Source organism: Solea solea, chromosome 11 (assembly GCF_958295425.1).
Source record: "Solea solea chromosome 11, fSolSol10.1, whole genome shotgun sequence".
In the NCBI taxonomy this organism is placed as follows: Eukaryota; Metazoa; Chordata; class Actinopteri; order Pleuronectiformes; family Soleidae; genus Solea; species Solea solea.
Window position 1 is genome coordinate 22,694,249 of NC_081144.1, and position 14,976 is coordinate 22,709,224.

Here is a 14,976-nt window from a genome sequence, read left to right on the forward strand (position 1 = left end):
AATGAATGAATGAATGAATGAATGAATGAATGGATGGATGGATGAATGAATTAAACACTTTTCATTTTGAGGGAATTGAGACCTGAAAAATGTTCATTTTATAAAAGAGGATGTGTTTTTGTGACACATAAATAAAGTGTATTATTAGTAGTAAATACTACTAATAATAATACTACTACTACTAATATTAATAATCTAACATTTTTATACATCAAATGAATCTGCACAGCTCAATCATCCAAACATATGAGGGATCAAAACAAGCGGATGAAGTGATAATAAGCTGATGCCATGAATGCAGTATTGTAATCAGTATGTAAATATGTGCGTCGGCCCTTATGTTCTCCAGATTGACCTCAGTGAATCACTTTAACTTCAAAACTTGGCCAACAAAAACCCACTCACCTTTGAACTCTGCAATCTCTTCACAACAAATTCATCGGTCACACTCCTTCAAATAATTCACTTTGAAAAGAATCTCCGTCATAATGACTCTCACTATTGATTGGACTTTTATCTTGTGTTTTCTCAGATTGTGTGAGCGAGACAAGGCTTTCAACTTAAAGCACAAATGCCCGTATGTCAGAATACGATTTTTGTCACTTTATTTCATTCACCTCAGATGAAATCTTGAATTTAAAACCACAGGCCTTACAGGGTCAGGGTTACTGTTGTGATAAATGTAGCTGCATTTGTCTTCCATTTATTTTCATTTTAGCCTCAACTACACTAGTAAATAAACTTCATTAAATACTTCACACCTACAGCACTGCTTTTCATTGCACTTTTTAAACTTTCCGATGAAATCTTCTGAATCGTGTACACATCACTCACATTTGATGTCTTAACCCTTTTATACCTAAGCCTCAAAATGTTAATCTGGACTTCTTATTTTAACCATAAAAGGGCCAGAAAATGTCTTGTAACTAAGTTTTTTTTGTCAATTTTTCAAGAATAACTTTCAAAATCTGGCATTTATTTACAATTTACTACATGTTTAAATAGTGTATTAGCAATTTAAAATCAAGAAAAACAAAAACTGTATTGAGAAAAAACACTGTAATTTAGATTGTGTGTGTTAACTTTGAAATTTGAACAGTATAAAACAATCAAAACATTTGGAGTTTTTGTCTTAATGTCCAAAAACAGGACAAAGAACAGGCGTCTTTCCCACTTTTTCCCTTTCTGGCGACAAGACACTGATTCGCTTCTTGCAAAATGCCACAGTTTTGCGATCAATAAAGCACGTTTATCTCACTGTATCTTAACAAGTTTGACATTGACCATCTTAAATCCCGCTTTAAATACTTGTTTTTGGATCAAAGCTCATTCTGAGTGGACGCTGGTTCAAGGACCTGAGCGAACCACAAACTTCAAACGTGAGCACAACAACCTGAGGTTTCACGATGTAACAACACTTCCTGTGAGCGAGTCCTCCGCTGAGTCTCTGCTCGACTCTGTGATGGTTGCTCAGTTCTTGGACACGGGCTCTCCGTCTCCTGAATGTTCCAGTTTTTTGCACATACAGGAGAAAGTGACTCATTTGAGAGATTTCTTCCTTTGTAAGTGAAATGAGTAACAGGGGTAGATGAGTGTTGGAACGTAACAGGAAACATCCTGCACTCATTAATCCTGGACCCTGGTCCACGTAAATGTGTGTTGTGAAACATTATGGACAGGGACGACCCTTAAAATGTGTGCTTAAATCCTTTGTATTTAAGTGAAGGGTTGTCTAGTTATGAATTATTATTCATAGATGCGGTCTCTTCAGTGACATTTGACGTGGTATTACAACCATTTTAGTGGCAAAGACAATGTTGCAACACCTGCAGTTTTGTAGTTTATGGTCTAGTTTTATAGTTTCTTTCATCACTCTGAAATACTCCTTGGTAAAAGGAGAACCCCATAAGCTCACTGGTTAGTGTGGAAATAAATATCATGCTTATGTTAAAAGTGTTTAAAGTATTTAAAATACTTGGACTCACTCAAAAAAGCACGTCAAAATGACAATTTTCAATATAATTGAATTTTCTTCATGTATATTAGCAAATTATACACCAATAAACATGTCATAAACATCACAGTAATAATAATAATAATAATAAGTTGTTAAAAGTTGTTTATTTTTGATGATTCATACAAGAAACCTACACAGAGATGTGTTTAATCTTTCCATGTAGTGTTTGAGCTGCACAGGTAAACAAAGCTAAGGCCTGAGCAATGAACAAAAAAAAAAACCCAACCCACTCATTGTCTTTAGAGTGCAAACACTGAGACGTTCAAACGTGAGACACTGCTGCTCACTGCTCTCGTCTTGTGTTCTCTTTTATCAGTGGGTAAATAACAGGTTCAATCATTGAACTGCATGGATGAAGAGGTGATGTGTTTGATAACCTGTGAAGTGTTGTAGATGTTTTCACTGCCAGGAAGGCCGTGACCTAGTTCCTAAAAATAGTTTCATTTCTTGATATAAATTAAGTTTTAGGACTAATAGACGGGTTATTTATGACCACAAGCAGACGTTATATAAATACATTGAAGTTTTGACATGAAGGAAAAGTCAGATTAGTTTTAATTTATCCTGAGGAGGAGGACGTGCATGTTTGCCCTCATTTCCATGCCACCGTGTCCCACACGCTTTGAAATCCGGACCAAGGTGACGCTGATGAAAGTGGCCACGATGAATGAGTTATTAAATAAAGAGAAGGCTGAAACAGAGAAAAAAGGATCTTGACCAAATCATTTAAAGTTACCAACATTCAGTACTCTCCAAATCTACAGGTATTTTATTGTTTTTAAAAAAAGCAAAAATCTGTAAGAAGAGAGAATTCTTTCTGTATTGTAAAATATATTTTAAATTGTCTTTAAACATTAATGTACAGTAAATTACCTTTGTTTCTGTACAAATAGTATTTATTACCTCTAAAAAAAAAACATGAAATCACCTTAACATGCAGGCTTAATGACCTGCAATTTTATGGAAAACACTAAAGATGTCTGGAATTTTACACATATTTAGGAAAGATCTGTAAAATTGCATCACATTTGAGGAAAAATTGCATTCGCATGTGAAAGAAATATGTTAAATTACCTTTAAAATACATAGTAATAATAATGTAATTTGATTATTTACTTGTATTTCTAAAGGTACATCTTTCAATTTCTCCTAGTATCTGTTAACTTACAGTTATTACGTTGTCTTATGTAATAAATTGTGGGTTATAAAAAAAATACCGAAAATTGTATGTAAAGATGTACAAATACAATAAATTGCCATTAAAAACACAATATTCATGTAATCTTACATGGTTAAATGGTTAATTAAGTATAACTTTAAACACTGAATTACTCAAAATATCTGTAAATCTACTAGCATTTTATTGTTTTATTGGAAAACAGGGTATGTATTATGTTTATGGCATTGTGCAATACAGTTTGCAAAACTGCAAAGGTTGCACAAGTCCTGCTGTTCTGGAAGGTTCCATTTAAAGCAGAACTATGCAGGGTTCTTACTCTGATTGAACAGCTTTGGCAGATGGTAAAATGGTCATGGACTGTGGATGGATGGATGCATGTTTACGTGGTGTACTGTATATTGTTATATGATCATGTGTATTTTGGGTGTGTTTATGTAGTTAATCCTCCCTGCCAGAGGGAGGTGCTGCTCCTGTTGTGTTGTGTCTCCCCTTGATTTTTGCAGGTGGTGAGTGGAGATGCTGATTGGCCAGGTGATGCCTGCTGGAGATGTCTGCCTCTCTCTGCCTTTGTCCTGACCCCCAGCCACAACCTGCTGACCTACAGTGTGTGAGTTTTTGTTAAAACATTGTGAACAAAGAATTTAGGGAAATAGAGATGAGGTAAATTGGACGCTCAAAATTGACTGTAGAAAAGTGCTTGTAATATTGGTCAAGGTGTGTTTTATTAACAACAATAGCAGTGAACAGAAATAGCATCAGAATTATAAATCCCCGCAAACATTGTTTTGCATGAAACTAAAAGCATTTCCGATCACCTGTGATCAATACTGTGTGCCATAGTTTTAAATGCCTTCTATTCACTTTTGGTTAAATTTTTTTAATCAAAATGAATCGTATTTTTGAGGGGGAAAATTCACATGGGGAGGAATAATCTACTCTGCTCCTTCAAGGGCCGTCTTCTTTATTCTACATCTCTCTACTTGTGCAGCAGTATCTCATGTTGTATCTCATGTTGTATCTCATGTATCTTAATGTTATCAGAAACACAAAAGGGCTGCTGTAAAACTAATCAGACATTTATAACGATGAATTACGGCTTTATTGAGGGACCATGATAATGTTGTTGCCAAACGACATCTGCTTTCGCCTCATCAGCAGACTCGCTTTTGTGCTCTCCATGAACTGAGGCTCGCTTTGTGCCAAAAGTCCCAGATGAAAAGCTGGCAGAGTGACAACACACGTACCGACAGGTTTCGTAAACACGTCTTAACCGGATGTCACTGATTAATCAGGGCTGCATGTAAACTGAAAGGACGGCGCTGTTTTTGCCGCGGCTGTTGTGTAATGCTGCGGTTGTGCTTAACTGTGCTTGGAAACACTGGTGGAAAACAATTAGCCAGAAATAATAGTGTATATTGTACTTATTTCACCTCCAATCACGTGTCCAGGGGGGCAGACACACCTCCACAGCTCGACCTATGATGGACAATAACACAGTCATGTCATGTTGTGTATGTTTGTGAATGTTTAACTGCATGTTCAGCTGTGGTCAGCTTTCAGCATTTCTTATTGTTTTGAACAAAGGTGCACGAAGCTGCTGAGTCACATTAACCCGCATGTCGACTCCCTCTTACAATAGCGGCCTATGTCATTTTATTTTAGGTTTTTCAGGAGACACAAAAAAATATTGAATATATGATATTTATTAGTAATTCCACTCAAAAAGAATACAACAATAGATGACTATTACATGCTAATAACAATGTCTGTCGGTTATGTAATATAAGAGAAATAAATGATGTAAAAAAACTAAAAAGAATGTTCAACTGAACAAAAAAATATGTCTTGTTCAAAAAGGAGTAGGATGAAGCACATGTTTATCCGGTCCTACGCCTATTCTCGTCTTTTCCGTTGTAAATTCAACTTAATCGGATTTTCCTATAAACTTATTTTTATTTCAGGGGCCACAGACACACAGTGAAATTTGATGTGGTCCGAACCATTAAATAACCTATAATCAAGATCTCCAAATGTTTCCCCTTTTGTTTTACATTTAATAAATCATCTTTTTACAAAATGCATGATGAACAACCAGAGATTTCTTGAGGAAAGATAAGTGCAATATCATGCTTAAGTTTACCATTTACACATGTGCATAACAACTCACAGATCACAGTGGATTTAGAACAGATCCCGTCCGCTGTGACGCCCATTTCTCCTGATTATGTAGACGTTGGTGGCTCTGAGGGGGTTGAAGAAGGAGTCAGGAGAGAAGGAATCTGGGGCTGTCTGAGCTGTCTAGGGAGGGTCTTCGGGTCCTGATGGCAAGAGTCAGGGTTGGGTCAGTTTCAGTGCAGTGATCTGTCGACAGAGAGAGGAACTCTGCGAGTATGGTGGTCGAAACCTATGAACTTTATTTGTGTATGTGTGTATCTTTGGCAAATGTTTCTGCAGACATGTTCTTATCCTACTTTATTATTTTATTTTTCTTTCTTTACACCATTCACAAAATATTTAAGTATAGGTCCCATTGGTATCTAATAAGGGAATGTTGAAATTGTATATAAAATAGTGACTGTCAACATCTTAGGGCCCTAAAATGTCCATTGGAACACATGTGTTGTTTGTTTTTTATTCTACAGCTATTCAAAAGTCTGTGTTTGCCTCCTGAACCTGGATATGCCAAGTCCCAAAACTACAAATGGAGTGCACCATTAGTTACCCTTTAAGTTCACTGAGGTTCTGAAACTATTGCCTAAACAATCATAACAAACTGTGCTATCCTCTTATAAGTGTAGAACCTCAGGCTTCTTTCAGATAGTTCAGAGACTGTCAGAAACCTGAACAGCACCAACAGCACTTGCTGGTCTATTTTAAACCTTCTTCACCACTGAGCATGACACAGCCCCCACTCACGGGCAATAAATAGAACAGACCACAAGACAGACCTGCTTGCAAAATAAATTTTAAAAATTAAATAAAAACAACAGCAGCCGGCAAAGAATGGTTTAAGTTTTAAAGACAGCTGCAAATTCATTACAGAAACCTCTCAATCTTGGCCCCCGGACGGCGTCGATACACCACTGGTATGATGGCTGTTTTCTCTGTGTTAGCATTAGCCAAAGGCATGCTACTGCTCAAGCTGTCTGTACCTATGCTGCATGGGGGTTAGAGGCCTGTGTATGAAAGTGTGTTCAGGTGTCAGAACCACTTTAAGACCATGGTCATCCATTCTTTGTCGATGGATGGACCTTTAAAGCTGTAGTACGTCACTTTGAAATGTATACAAATGCCTGTTACATTCAAACCATTATCAAATGAGTTGACACAATGTTTATGCACAATGCTGTTTCTCAGTGTGACAACCTTCCTGCACTGCACAAACAGAGTTCATGGTCTCCTCATCCTCCCTTGATTTTCTGTCTTCTGTCTTGACACCCACGTCAGGAGGTCATGGACACTGAGCTTCTGGACTCTGCTCAGGCAGAACACGGCTCACTTCTGCTCAGGCAGTTGGAGAGGATGAGAGCTGCTGAGGAGCTCACGGACGTGGTGCTTCTCGCAGAGGGCATTTCCTTTCCTTGCCACAAGGTGGTGCTGTCTGCATTCAGCCCTTACTTCCAGGTAAAGTGCCCAGCATGCACAGATTTGGGGAAAAGCCCTCATGTAGGGTTAACATGATCCAAGCACCCTTTTAAAAACACATGACGATGTTGCTGATTCTTCACCGTTGCATGTGCCTGCTGTGTCCAGGCCATGTTTACATGTGGTCTGAAGGAGACGAGGGGAGGAGAGATACCTCTCAGAGACACTCCTGCTCACAGTCTGGACCTGTTACTGGGCTACATGTACCGGGCTGAACTCCCACTTACCAATGACAACATCCAGGGAGTGGCTGCTGCTGCCTTCCTGCTCCATGTAGACGGAGCCTTCAGGTGGAAAACACAGCAGGGATTTTTAGCTCCGTATTCAGTAAATTAACATTGACAAGACCTGATATTAATTTAGGAATATTAAAGGAAACTTAAAGGCCACTCGTCTGATTTAGCTTGTAACTGCACCTTTAAAGCACGGTTGAATGAAAGGGATACATTATTTCCTTGTTATTACGATCCAGATTGTGTCAGAGCCACATGGAGGCGTGTATGGACCCTTCCAACTGTGTTGGTCTGTACCACTGGGCCCAAAACCTGGGGGCCACAGGTCTGGCTGACAATGCCTACAGACACCTCTGCCAGCACTTCACACAGGTACAGAGTAAATCATCAAATCAGTCATGCACCAGTTCTGACCAAGTATTTTGAAGAGACATTCCATGACGAGAGCAAATTTGAGTGAATGAGTGAACCAGTTATTTTCAGATAGTTGATAGTTCTAGTATCACTTCTTCATTTTGTGCACATTATTTAACAAAGCTTGTGTAAAAGGCTGGATGAAAATTCAGTAAAAGTATTCGTGAACTCCAACATAAATTCTCCTGCATGTGACCCACGTGTGTCCTGAACCAGTCTGTGGGAATGATTGGTCTACACTGTAGATTTTGATTTTCTATAACTTTCTAACATTTTTGCCTCCTTCTTAATTTCTGCTCTCTGAAGGTCTGTGAAGAAGAAGAAGTCCTGGACCTGGATGCCCAGAGTCTTGGGGATCTGCTGGGTTCAGACGACCTCAACATTACACAGGAGGAGGTTGTCCTGGAGTTGGTGCTGCGTTGGGCGGAGAAGAGAAGAGGGGACTCTCCAAGTGAAGCTTGTGCTGTGGAGTTACTCAGGCGTGTGCGGCTGGAATTTGTTAGCCCTGGATTCCTCAGAAAAGCCAGGAGGAGAAACCCGGTGAGAAGCTGTGAAGTGACTCTCAACCCACATTTTCTGAGGGATCAGTAGATTGAGAATATAATGCCCCTGAACACATCTTGCAGGTATTGCTGGGGGATGCTGAGTGCTTTGGGATGATTGATGCTGCTCTTCAGACCTCAGGTCTCTGTGAGACGGCAGTGCCGCCGCGTCCAGCTCTTCGCTACGGCATGGAGGCCACTGACCTCCTGCTCTGTTTGGGTGGGGTTAATAAGGAGGGAGTGCCTGCCCGCCGTGGAGGACTTGCTGACCTCAGTTTTTGCTTTGCCCCACGTGGAAGAAAGACTTTCTACATCCTGTCTCCACTGAGGGCCTGTGGAGGTGTGGGACAGATCACGACAGGAGTAGTGACACGAGACAATACCATCGTGGTGGCCATTGAAGCAGTTGACCAACACAGGGTGAAGAGGGTGAATATCTACAGGTGTGTTTTTAAATATGCTGTATGGAAGTGCGTGAATGGGTGTGAATGGCAAAAACTGTAGCGTAAAGCAGCTTTGAGTGGTCATCAAGGCGAGAAAAGTGCTATATATAAACACAGACCATTTGCCATTTGTGCACACAGTGTAGCGACATGTCCACGGTCAAACACTTTTCATGTGACAGAGCTGAGCTGCTTGTCTTTCTTCCAGGTACGATCATTCGGAGGAGAACAGCTGGGTGGAGTTGTGCTCGGTAGCGTACAGAGACATGTACGCATTAGGGCAGCTGGGCGATGGTCTTTACATGATAGGCGGTCAGATGAAACTGCACGGTCACTACGTCATCACGGACAATGTGCAGAGATGGTCACTGAAACGAGGAGGCAGCTGGCTCAGCTTTGCCCCTCTGCCTCTTCCTTTAGCCTGCCACAGCGCTGTGAGTCTGAGGGAGCATCTGTATGTGCTCGGGGGCTGGACACCACAGGTACAGGGATACTAAGTAGAAATGTGAATATTTCAGAATATCTCGATGCACTTTGATTCTGACTTATTTTTTCTGATTTATTTTTTCATTTAGTACATAGAGCTGCTAATTTGAGGGGTTGCTGCTGTATGCTCAGAAATATGCTGATAAAATTTGAGTTTGCAAGGAAAGTCAATGTATCCAATGAGTATTAGGGCCACATTGAGGGGAAAAACAAATCACAGACTTTGAGAATAAAGTCGTAAATTTATGAGAATAATGTTGTAAATGTATGAGAAAAAAAGTCGTAAATTTACAAGAATAAAGTCATGAATTTATGATAAAAAAAGTCGACATTTACAAGATTAAAGTCAGAAATGTACGACTTTTTTTCTCATAAATTTATGACATTATTCTCGTTAATTTATGAGAAAAGTCGTTAAATTTACAAGAACTAAGTAGTAAATTTATGAGAAAACAAGTTGTAAATCTACGAGATTAAAGTCGTACATTTACGAGAATAAAGTCGCAATATTCTAACCTGTTGTTTTAGAATAGAGGAGAGTTGTTAAAATGAGGGCCGTGAAGCATTTTGTGGAATTGTACTTTAGAAAAGGTTTCACAAACAAGGAGATACTTAATCTTTTGGCACATCAGCATCACATTGTCATAAGTATCAGGACTTAAGAAAATGCATATTTTCCGCAGAAAGAACCAGGCGGACTAGGAGGAAATCGCTGCTTTTGTGGAGGGGGAAGCTGGAACTCGTTACGACTTTATTCTTGTAAATTTACGACTTTATTCTCATAAATTTACGACTTTATTCTCGTAAATTTACGACTTTATTCTCGTAAATTAAGACTATTCGTGGCCCTAATATTCTGTCGTTGTATCCTGGGTATAAACTGAAAAAGTTACATGAGTGTATGAAATACCATGGCTCAGTTGTAATCATAAAACTGAAGCCTTACACTGTAAAGACGCATGAAACAGGCTATGTTAAACTCAAATACTAGTCAAAATCACTCGATTTGCTATTAGAAAAAGAAAACTTAGTCTGATACAATCCAAAAAGTGACAGCCAACAAAAAGTAACAAAGTAACAAAGTAACAAAAGTAAATGAATTATTGAAAACAGATGGATATGTGCTGCTGGGAGGTAAACCAAAAAGCAAATCAATGCAGGAGAGAGTGGCTGCATAGAGAAGGTGTTTTTGTTGGATTGCACCAGAAACCCTGGAAATAATCCAGAGGTCACCACACAGGCTCATCCTGGGATTATAAATATGGCTGTTTCCAAGTTTCACCTGTCACAGAAGCTGCAAGCATGAGCAAACATGGAGCTCGGTGAGGCCACTAGAGGGCTCTAAAGAGCAGCAGAAAGAAAGCTGATTTTTCTTCAAAATGCTTAAGTTATAGGACAAAAAAACCTCAGTAATGAAGATCCAGAGAGGAGGTGTGACCTGCATGTAGAGCAGATCAATAGCAATGTTATGCGATGATGTATTACAGTACAATAATAGTATTACTATACAAAGCAATGGATGCTAAAGGAAACACTCAGAGATCACAAACCTCCATCAAAGCTGCCTAGTTCCCCAGTGTCGATACACTCCTCTATCTTTAAAGATTTATGTTGATTTAGAAAATAAATCCTTAATCCTGATCCATATCACAAGTCAAGACAAATCAAGTCATGTTTTCACTGGTTCGTAACCTACGTCCCCAGAAAATGTCATCCAAATCAGTCCTCTACTTTCTGAGTTATACTTTTTACTAAGTATAGATACACTGTTATTGTGACAACAGCAGAGGCTGATGTGAAGCGAGGCTGTGACAGTGATGGCCAAGCATGATCCAGGCACGAGGTCCCAGTGCAACCACAATTCCTGGGAATCTAGAGGCAAAGGGACTCTCATGCACAAGAAAGCAGGGAAGGAGTCAAGTCAGTGATGTGTATTTACGAGACACGAATGAATGTAACAAATGAGAGAGGGAGAGTGAGGCTTGGTGTTTTTTTCAGAATTTTCAAATTCACTATGAGAATTGCAGACTTTGGTGTCCTTGATTGGTACAAATAATAAGAATAAAAGAAGTGTTTGCCTTTAGAATAATGTGGAATCCTAAAAATACAAGATCAGATCTCATGCACAATTTTCTTTTTCCGTTTTCCTTCCACATTTGAAACTCACCCCGTGTCCTTCAGGATCATCCCGATGACGAGCCGGACAAGCTGAGTAACCGCATATTCCAGTTTGACCCAAGCAAGGACAGGTGGACAGAGTGTTCCAGGATGAAGTACTCCAGGTACCGCTGCGGCACGGCTGTCCTCAATGGAGAAATCTACATATTAGGTCAGACACCAGGACAAGACTGCATGTTGCATCTGTTTCACTTTGTATGAGAGTGGACTGACCCAGATCATGTGTTTTCCTCAGGTGGTATAGGATGTGACGGAGAAGATCGTGGTCAATCACGTCGCTGCCTGAGCTCGGTGGAGATCTATAACCCAGACACAGACACTTGGAGAGGGGGTCCGACCCTGCCTACGTCTCTGCTCTCTCTCCAAACCAATGCTTCTAATGTGGGAGTGGTGGAGGGAAAGCTCTACCTCTGTGGACACTACAAGGGAGCAGGTCAGTTATGTTTTTTTTTTGTTGTTGTATGAGGGACTGACATGATTATAGTCATCACTGTCTTTCAATGAGTATGAGATGGGCCCCCAAAAACAGGCATGCTTGATCAACTGGAACACGCGAAAAACAAAAACAAGGAACAACCGATGAAGGGTTTATGAAATAATATGAGTATTTGATATCTCAAGAGTTTGTTTGCAACTTAAAATTGTATTTGAGTAGTAGAAGTCATGAAATGTTTTGAATTAGTCTCGTTCAGTGTTCTGCTTTAGTCACGGCAGTGTCATTTTGGGGACTATTTCAACTTGAAATTATCACTGAAAAAAGAAAATTGTTGGGCCAACTTCAAAAAATTAAAAGGGAAACAAAATAAGTCTTATAATAATCAAAACAGGTAAAAAAAAAAGAAAAAGTAAGAGGACCATAATTAAGTTGTAATAATGCAAAAAAAATGTCATTCATTTGCGTGTTACCAATTGACATATTTTTTTTAAGTTGATCTAACAATTTTCTTTTTTCAGTGCACAAGTTGTTGCACCAGTGCTGCGTCCATCAGTAAGTTCACATGTGTTGTGTTCAGCTTTATCTCAGTGAACTAAATGAGGCAGCAGACCAGCAGCTACTGTGTCCCTGCAGGCCAAAAAACATGTTCTGGACGTGTTGCACCAAATCATGACATAATATAATGATCTCATAGTAACCAATTGCCTTAAATATATCAAGTTAAAAGCCAATCTTTTTCAGAACTTAAATATTTGGATTGAGAGCTATGTGCATATTAAATCAACTCAAATTTAAAGTTAAGTTGAAAAAGTCTTATTAAATTAAGTTACCAAAACCTTTGAAAAAAATAAGTACATAATTAAGCTTTTTTTTTTACACTGACTTAACTCAGTAAATATTAGCACAATTGAGCTGTTTTTGAATTCACAATCATTTAAAGCAACTTTAATTTAATAAACTCTAAATCATATCTCCCAAAACTTTGTGCCTCAATTACACTTACACTACTTACAACTAACATAGATTGTCCCATTTACCACGTGGACCACAGCATGCACTGAAGACTATCTATATATAACTAAAAAAAACATGTGTATGACAAAAGAAACATAATATTACAACCTGTTTTTGGGCCCTTTTGATTCTTTAAGTCTAAAATGTGCTTGCTCATTGTGTTAACAGGAAACCATCTCTGGCAGAAGCATGAAACAATGTTAACTAGCACCTTTTCTTGATTTAAATTGAGATGTTATGTGGCCTGTTTTTTAATCCCCCAATGATACCAACTAGCTATAATTACCACTTGATAACCATCTGACTCTGGAAGGGAGGCCTAAGTAGGGCAATCATAATCATAGAGTGGGAATGTACCATCCTTCTGACCCTGCTCTGGGCCACCATTAGTTTAATATTGTGGTGAGTTTGTATTTACTAGCTGAAATGCCTGTAGTTGCACAATCGCTCTAGATCTGCATCAGATTTAGGGAATGCCAGCTTACTGACGAGGCAATGTTTCAGGAAATTAGATTTTGGTTTGCCACAATTTACGCACTTTCTCCCATGACTGGACTGCAGGCCGTCATGAGATCATCACCAAGGAGATTTTGGAACTAGATCCTGCGGACAATGTGTGGACAGTGGTGGAAAGACGAGCAGCCATGCAGGACAGCTATGACGTCTGTCTTGTGGCTAACCTCAACCCTCGAAACCTCGTCACACGCTAATGCTTCATCTCCCAACCTCTGAGCACCACTGCAAAGGCCAGGATATGTTGGAAATAAGCTTCCGTCTGCTAAACCTCATGCAGCGCTATCCAAACTTGGCTCGACTCTGGAATTTGAACACGTATCAATGACTAAACTGAAACAATCTGGATGTTCTCGTTGTTAATCAACCAAAAAAAAAAAAAAACTTCATGTGTTCTTTTAAGACTTAAGAGCAAAGAGCTTTCATTTACAACCACTGAATCAACAAGAAAAGTTTCTGTTATGAACCATTTTTGGAAATGACCCAAATGAGAAAATACTGATCTGAATATTTTATCATCTTTCACTGCTAGGATAAGATTTTTAGTTCTTTAATTAAGATTGGCCAAGGGTTTTTTTCATTTTGTCATCTGTCTGAGAATAATGATATTGTATGCTTTTGTTTTGGCTTCTATGTTAGATTTCCTGACTACAATAATCCATCCACCTGGCAGGTGGGACATAACATGATGCGGATTAAAGAGTATTAACCAGGTGAACCATGGACTGGTCACAACAAAATGTTACACAATGCCACATGTTTTGAGCGTACTATCTGCAGGATGCTCATTTCATTTCACCACCACACGCCGCCTCCTACATTGTAACAAGAAGGAAGGATGGAAAAGAAAAGAAAATGGCCGACCAGTTTTTTCCTCACCAGAGCAGGAAGTAAAGGGAGGAGGGAACTAATAAATCAGTCCCAACTGAGAGCTGAGGAGTGAGAGGGAACCAACAAAAGAAGCTGGAAGGTGGAGTGAATGCAGGAGAAGGAGTGCAGACAAATTAAGGAATATTCTGTTATTTGAGCAACTAAGAAAAGTAAAATCAAAGACAGTTTGGTGTGGGACAAAAAACGAGAAGAATACCCTGGAGCAGGAGACCCTGATGATCTTAGTGGCTGAATTCTTGTTTGGAAGACACCTACTATAGCAGATCATTTCCCACACACATACATAATAATCCTAATCCATTCATGTCTGTTGTAAGACTTTTTGATATTTTTTTGATGCTGTCTCTGATTGTTGATTTTGAATTGTGTTTTGAGTTTGTGGGTTGGTCCAATCAATTCTTATTTTGAATATAATCTACACGAAAGTAACCTTGCCTTGGTTGTATGTTCATGTTATCTTGGCATCTTTTGTAGCATAGCAATAAACTAACCAGCTCTCTGAATTATGAATATTTCAAATGCCCAACATCACTTTTGTTTTTGAGAGGCTTCTACACAAAGACATCATTTCAGAGGATTCTGCAGTTCACTCAACAGCAAACCAGGTGTAACCACATTAGCCTAGAACACCAGAAGAGATGTCTGCACCTGAGGGATTGTCTAACACCAACCGAAGAAATAATATTGCTGCTTTTCTGTGGTTTTACAAATTACAAGTTTAGTTTTATGCACAAAAACAAACAAGTGAACAAACTAATTTTAGCAAATGGGCCATTTGGTGACAACTGATTTGTTAAGATGACCATAACCTCGATGACTGAGAACCTTCACAGGCAACGACATTCTTACTTCTCTAGTCTCTCTTTACACAGATCAATACAATTGATCATCAATACTAACATTTTGTAATATTTAAATGATTTAAAGTCAATTTAATGATGAATACAAATTAGACCCCAAAGATGTGTGCCTAAGGCAAATAAT

General features: G+C 39.0%; 1 protein-coding gene across 2 annotated transcripts; it reads left to right on the top strand.

Moving 5' to 3' along the window:
* Window positions 1-6,120: 6,120 nt before the first annotated feature.
* On the top strand, window positions 6,121-14,510 carry LOC131468071 (kelch repeat and BTB domain-containing protein 12-like). 2 transcript variants are annotated; one of them, XM_058641931.1, is made up of 10 exons: window positions 6,121-6,283; window positions 6,645-6,821; window positions 6,951-7,132; window positions 7,315-7,447; window positions 7,796-8,029; window positions 8,116-8,474; window positions 8,683-8,956; window positions 11,142-11,289; window positions 11,374-11,571; window positions 13,150-14,510. In XM_058641931.1, exons 2-10 carry the CDS (start codon window positions 6,651-6,653, stop codon window positions 13,296-13,298), a joined length of 1,848 nt encoding a protein of 615 aa, XP_058497914.1. In that variant the 5' UTR covers window positions 6,121-6,283; window positions 6,645-6,650; the 3' UTR covers window positions 13,299-14,510. The 2 variants fall into 2 exon arrangements, with proteins under 2 accessions (XP_058497914.1, XP_058497915.1); XM_058641932.1 differs by having other exon boundaries at window positions 6,648-6,821.
* The last annotated feature ends 466 nt before the right edge of the window (window positions 14,511-14,976 follow it).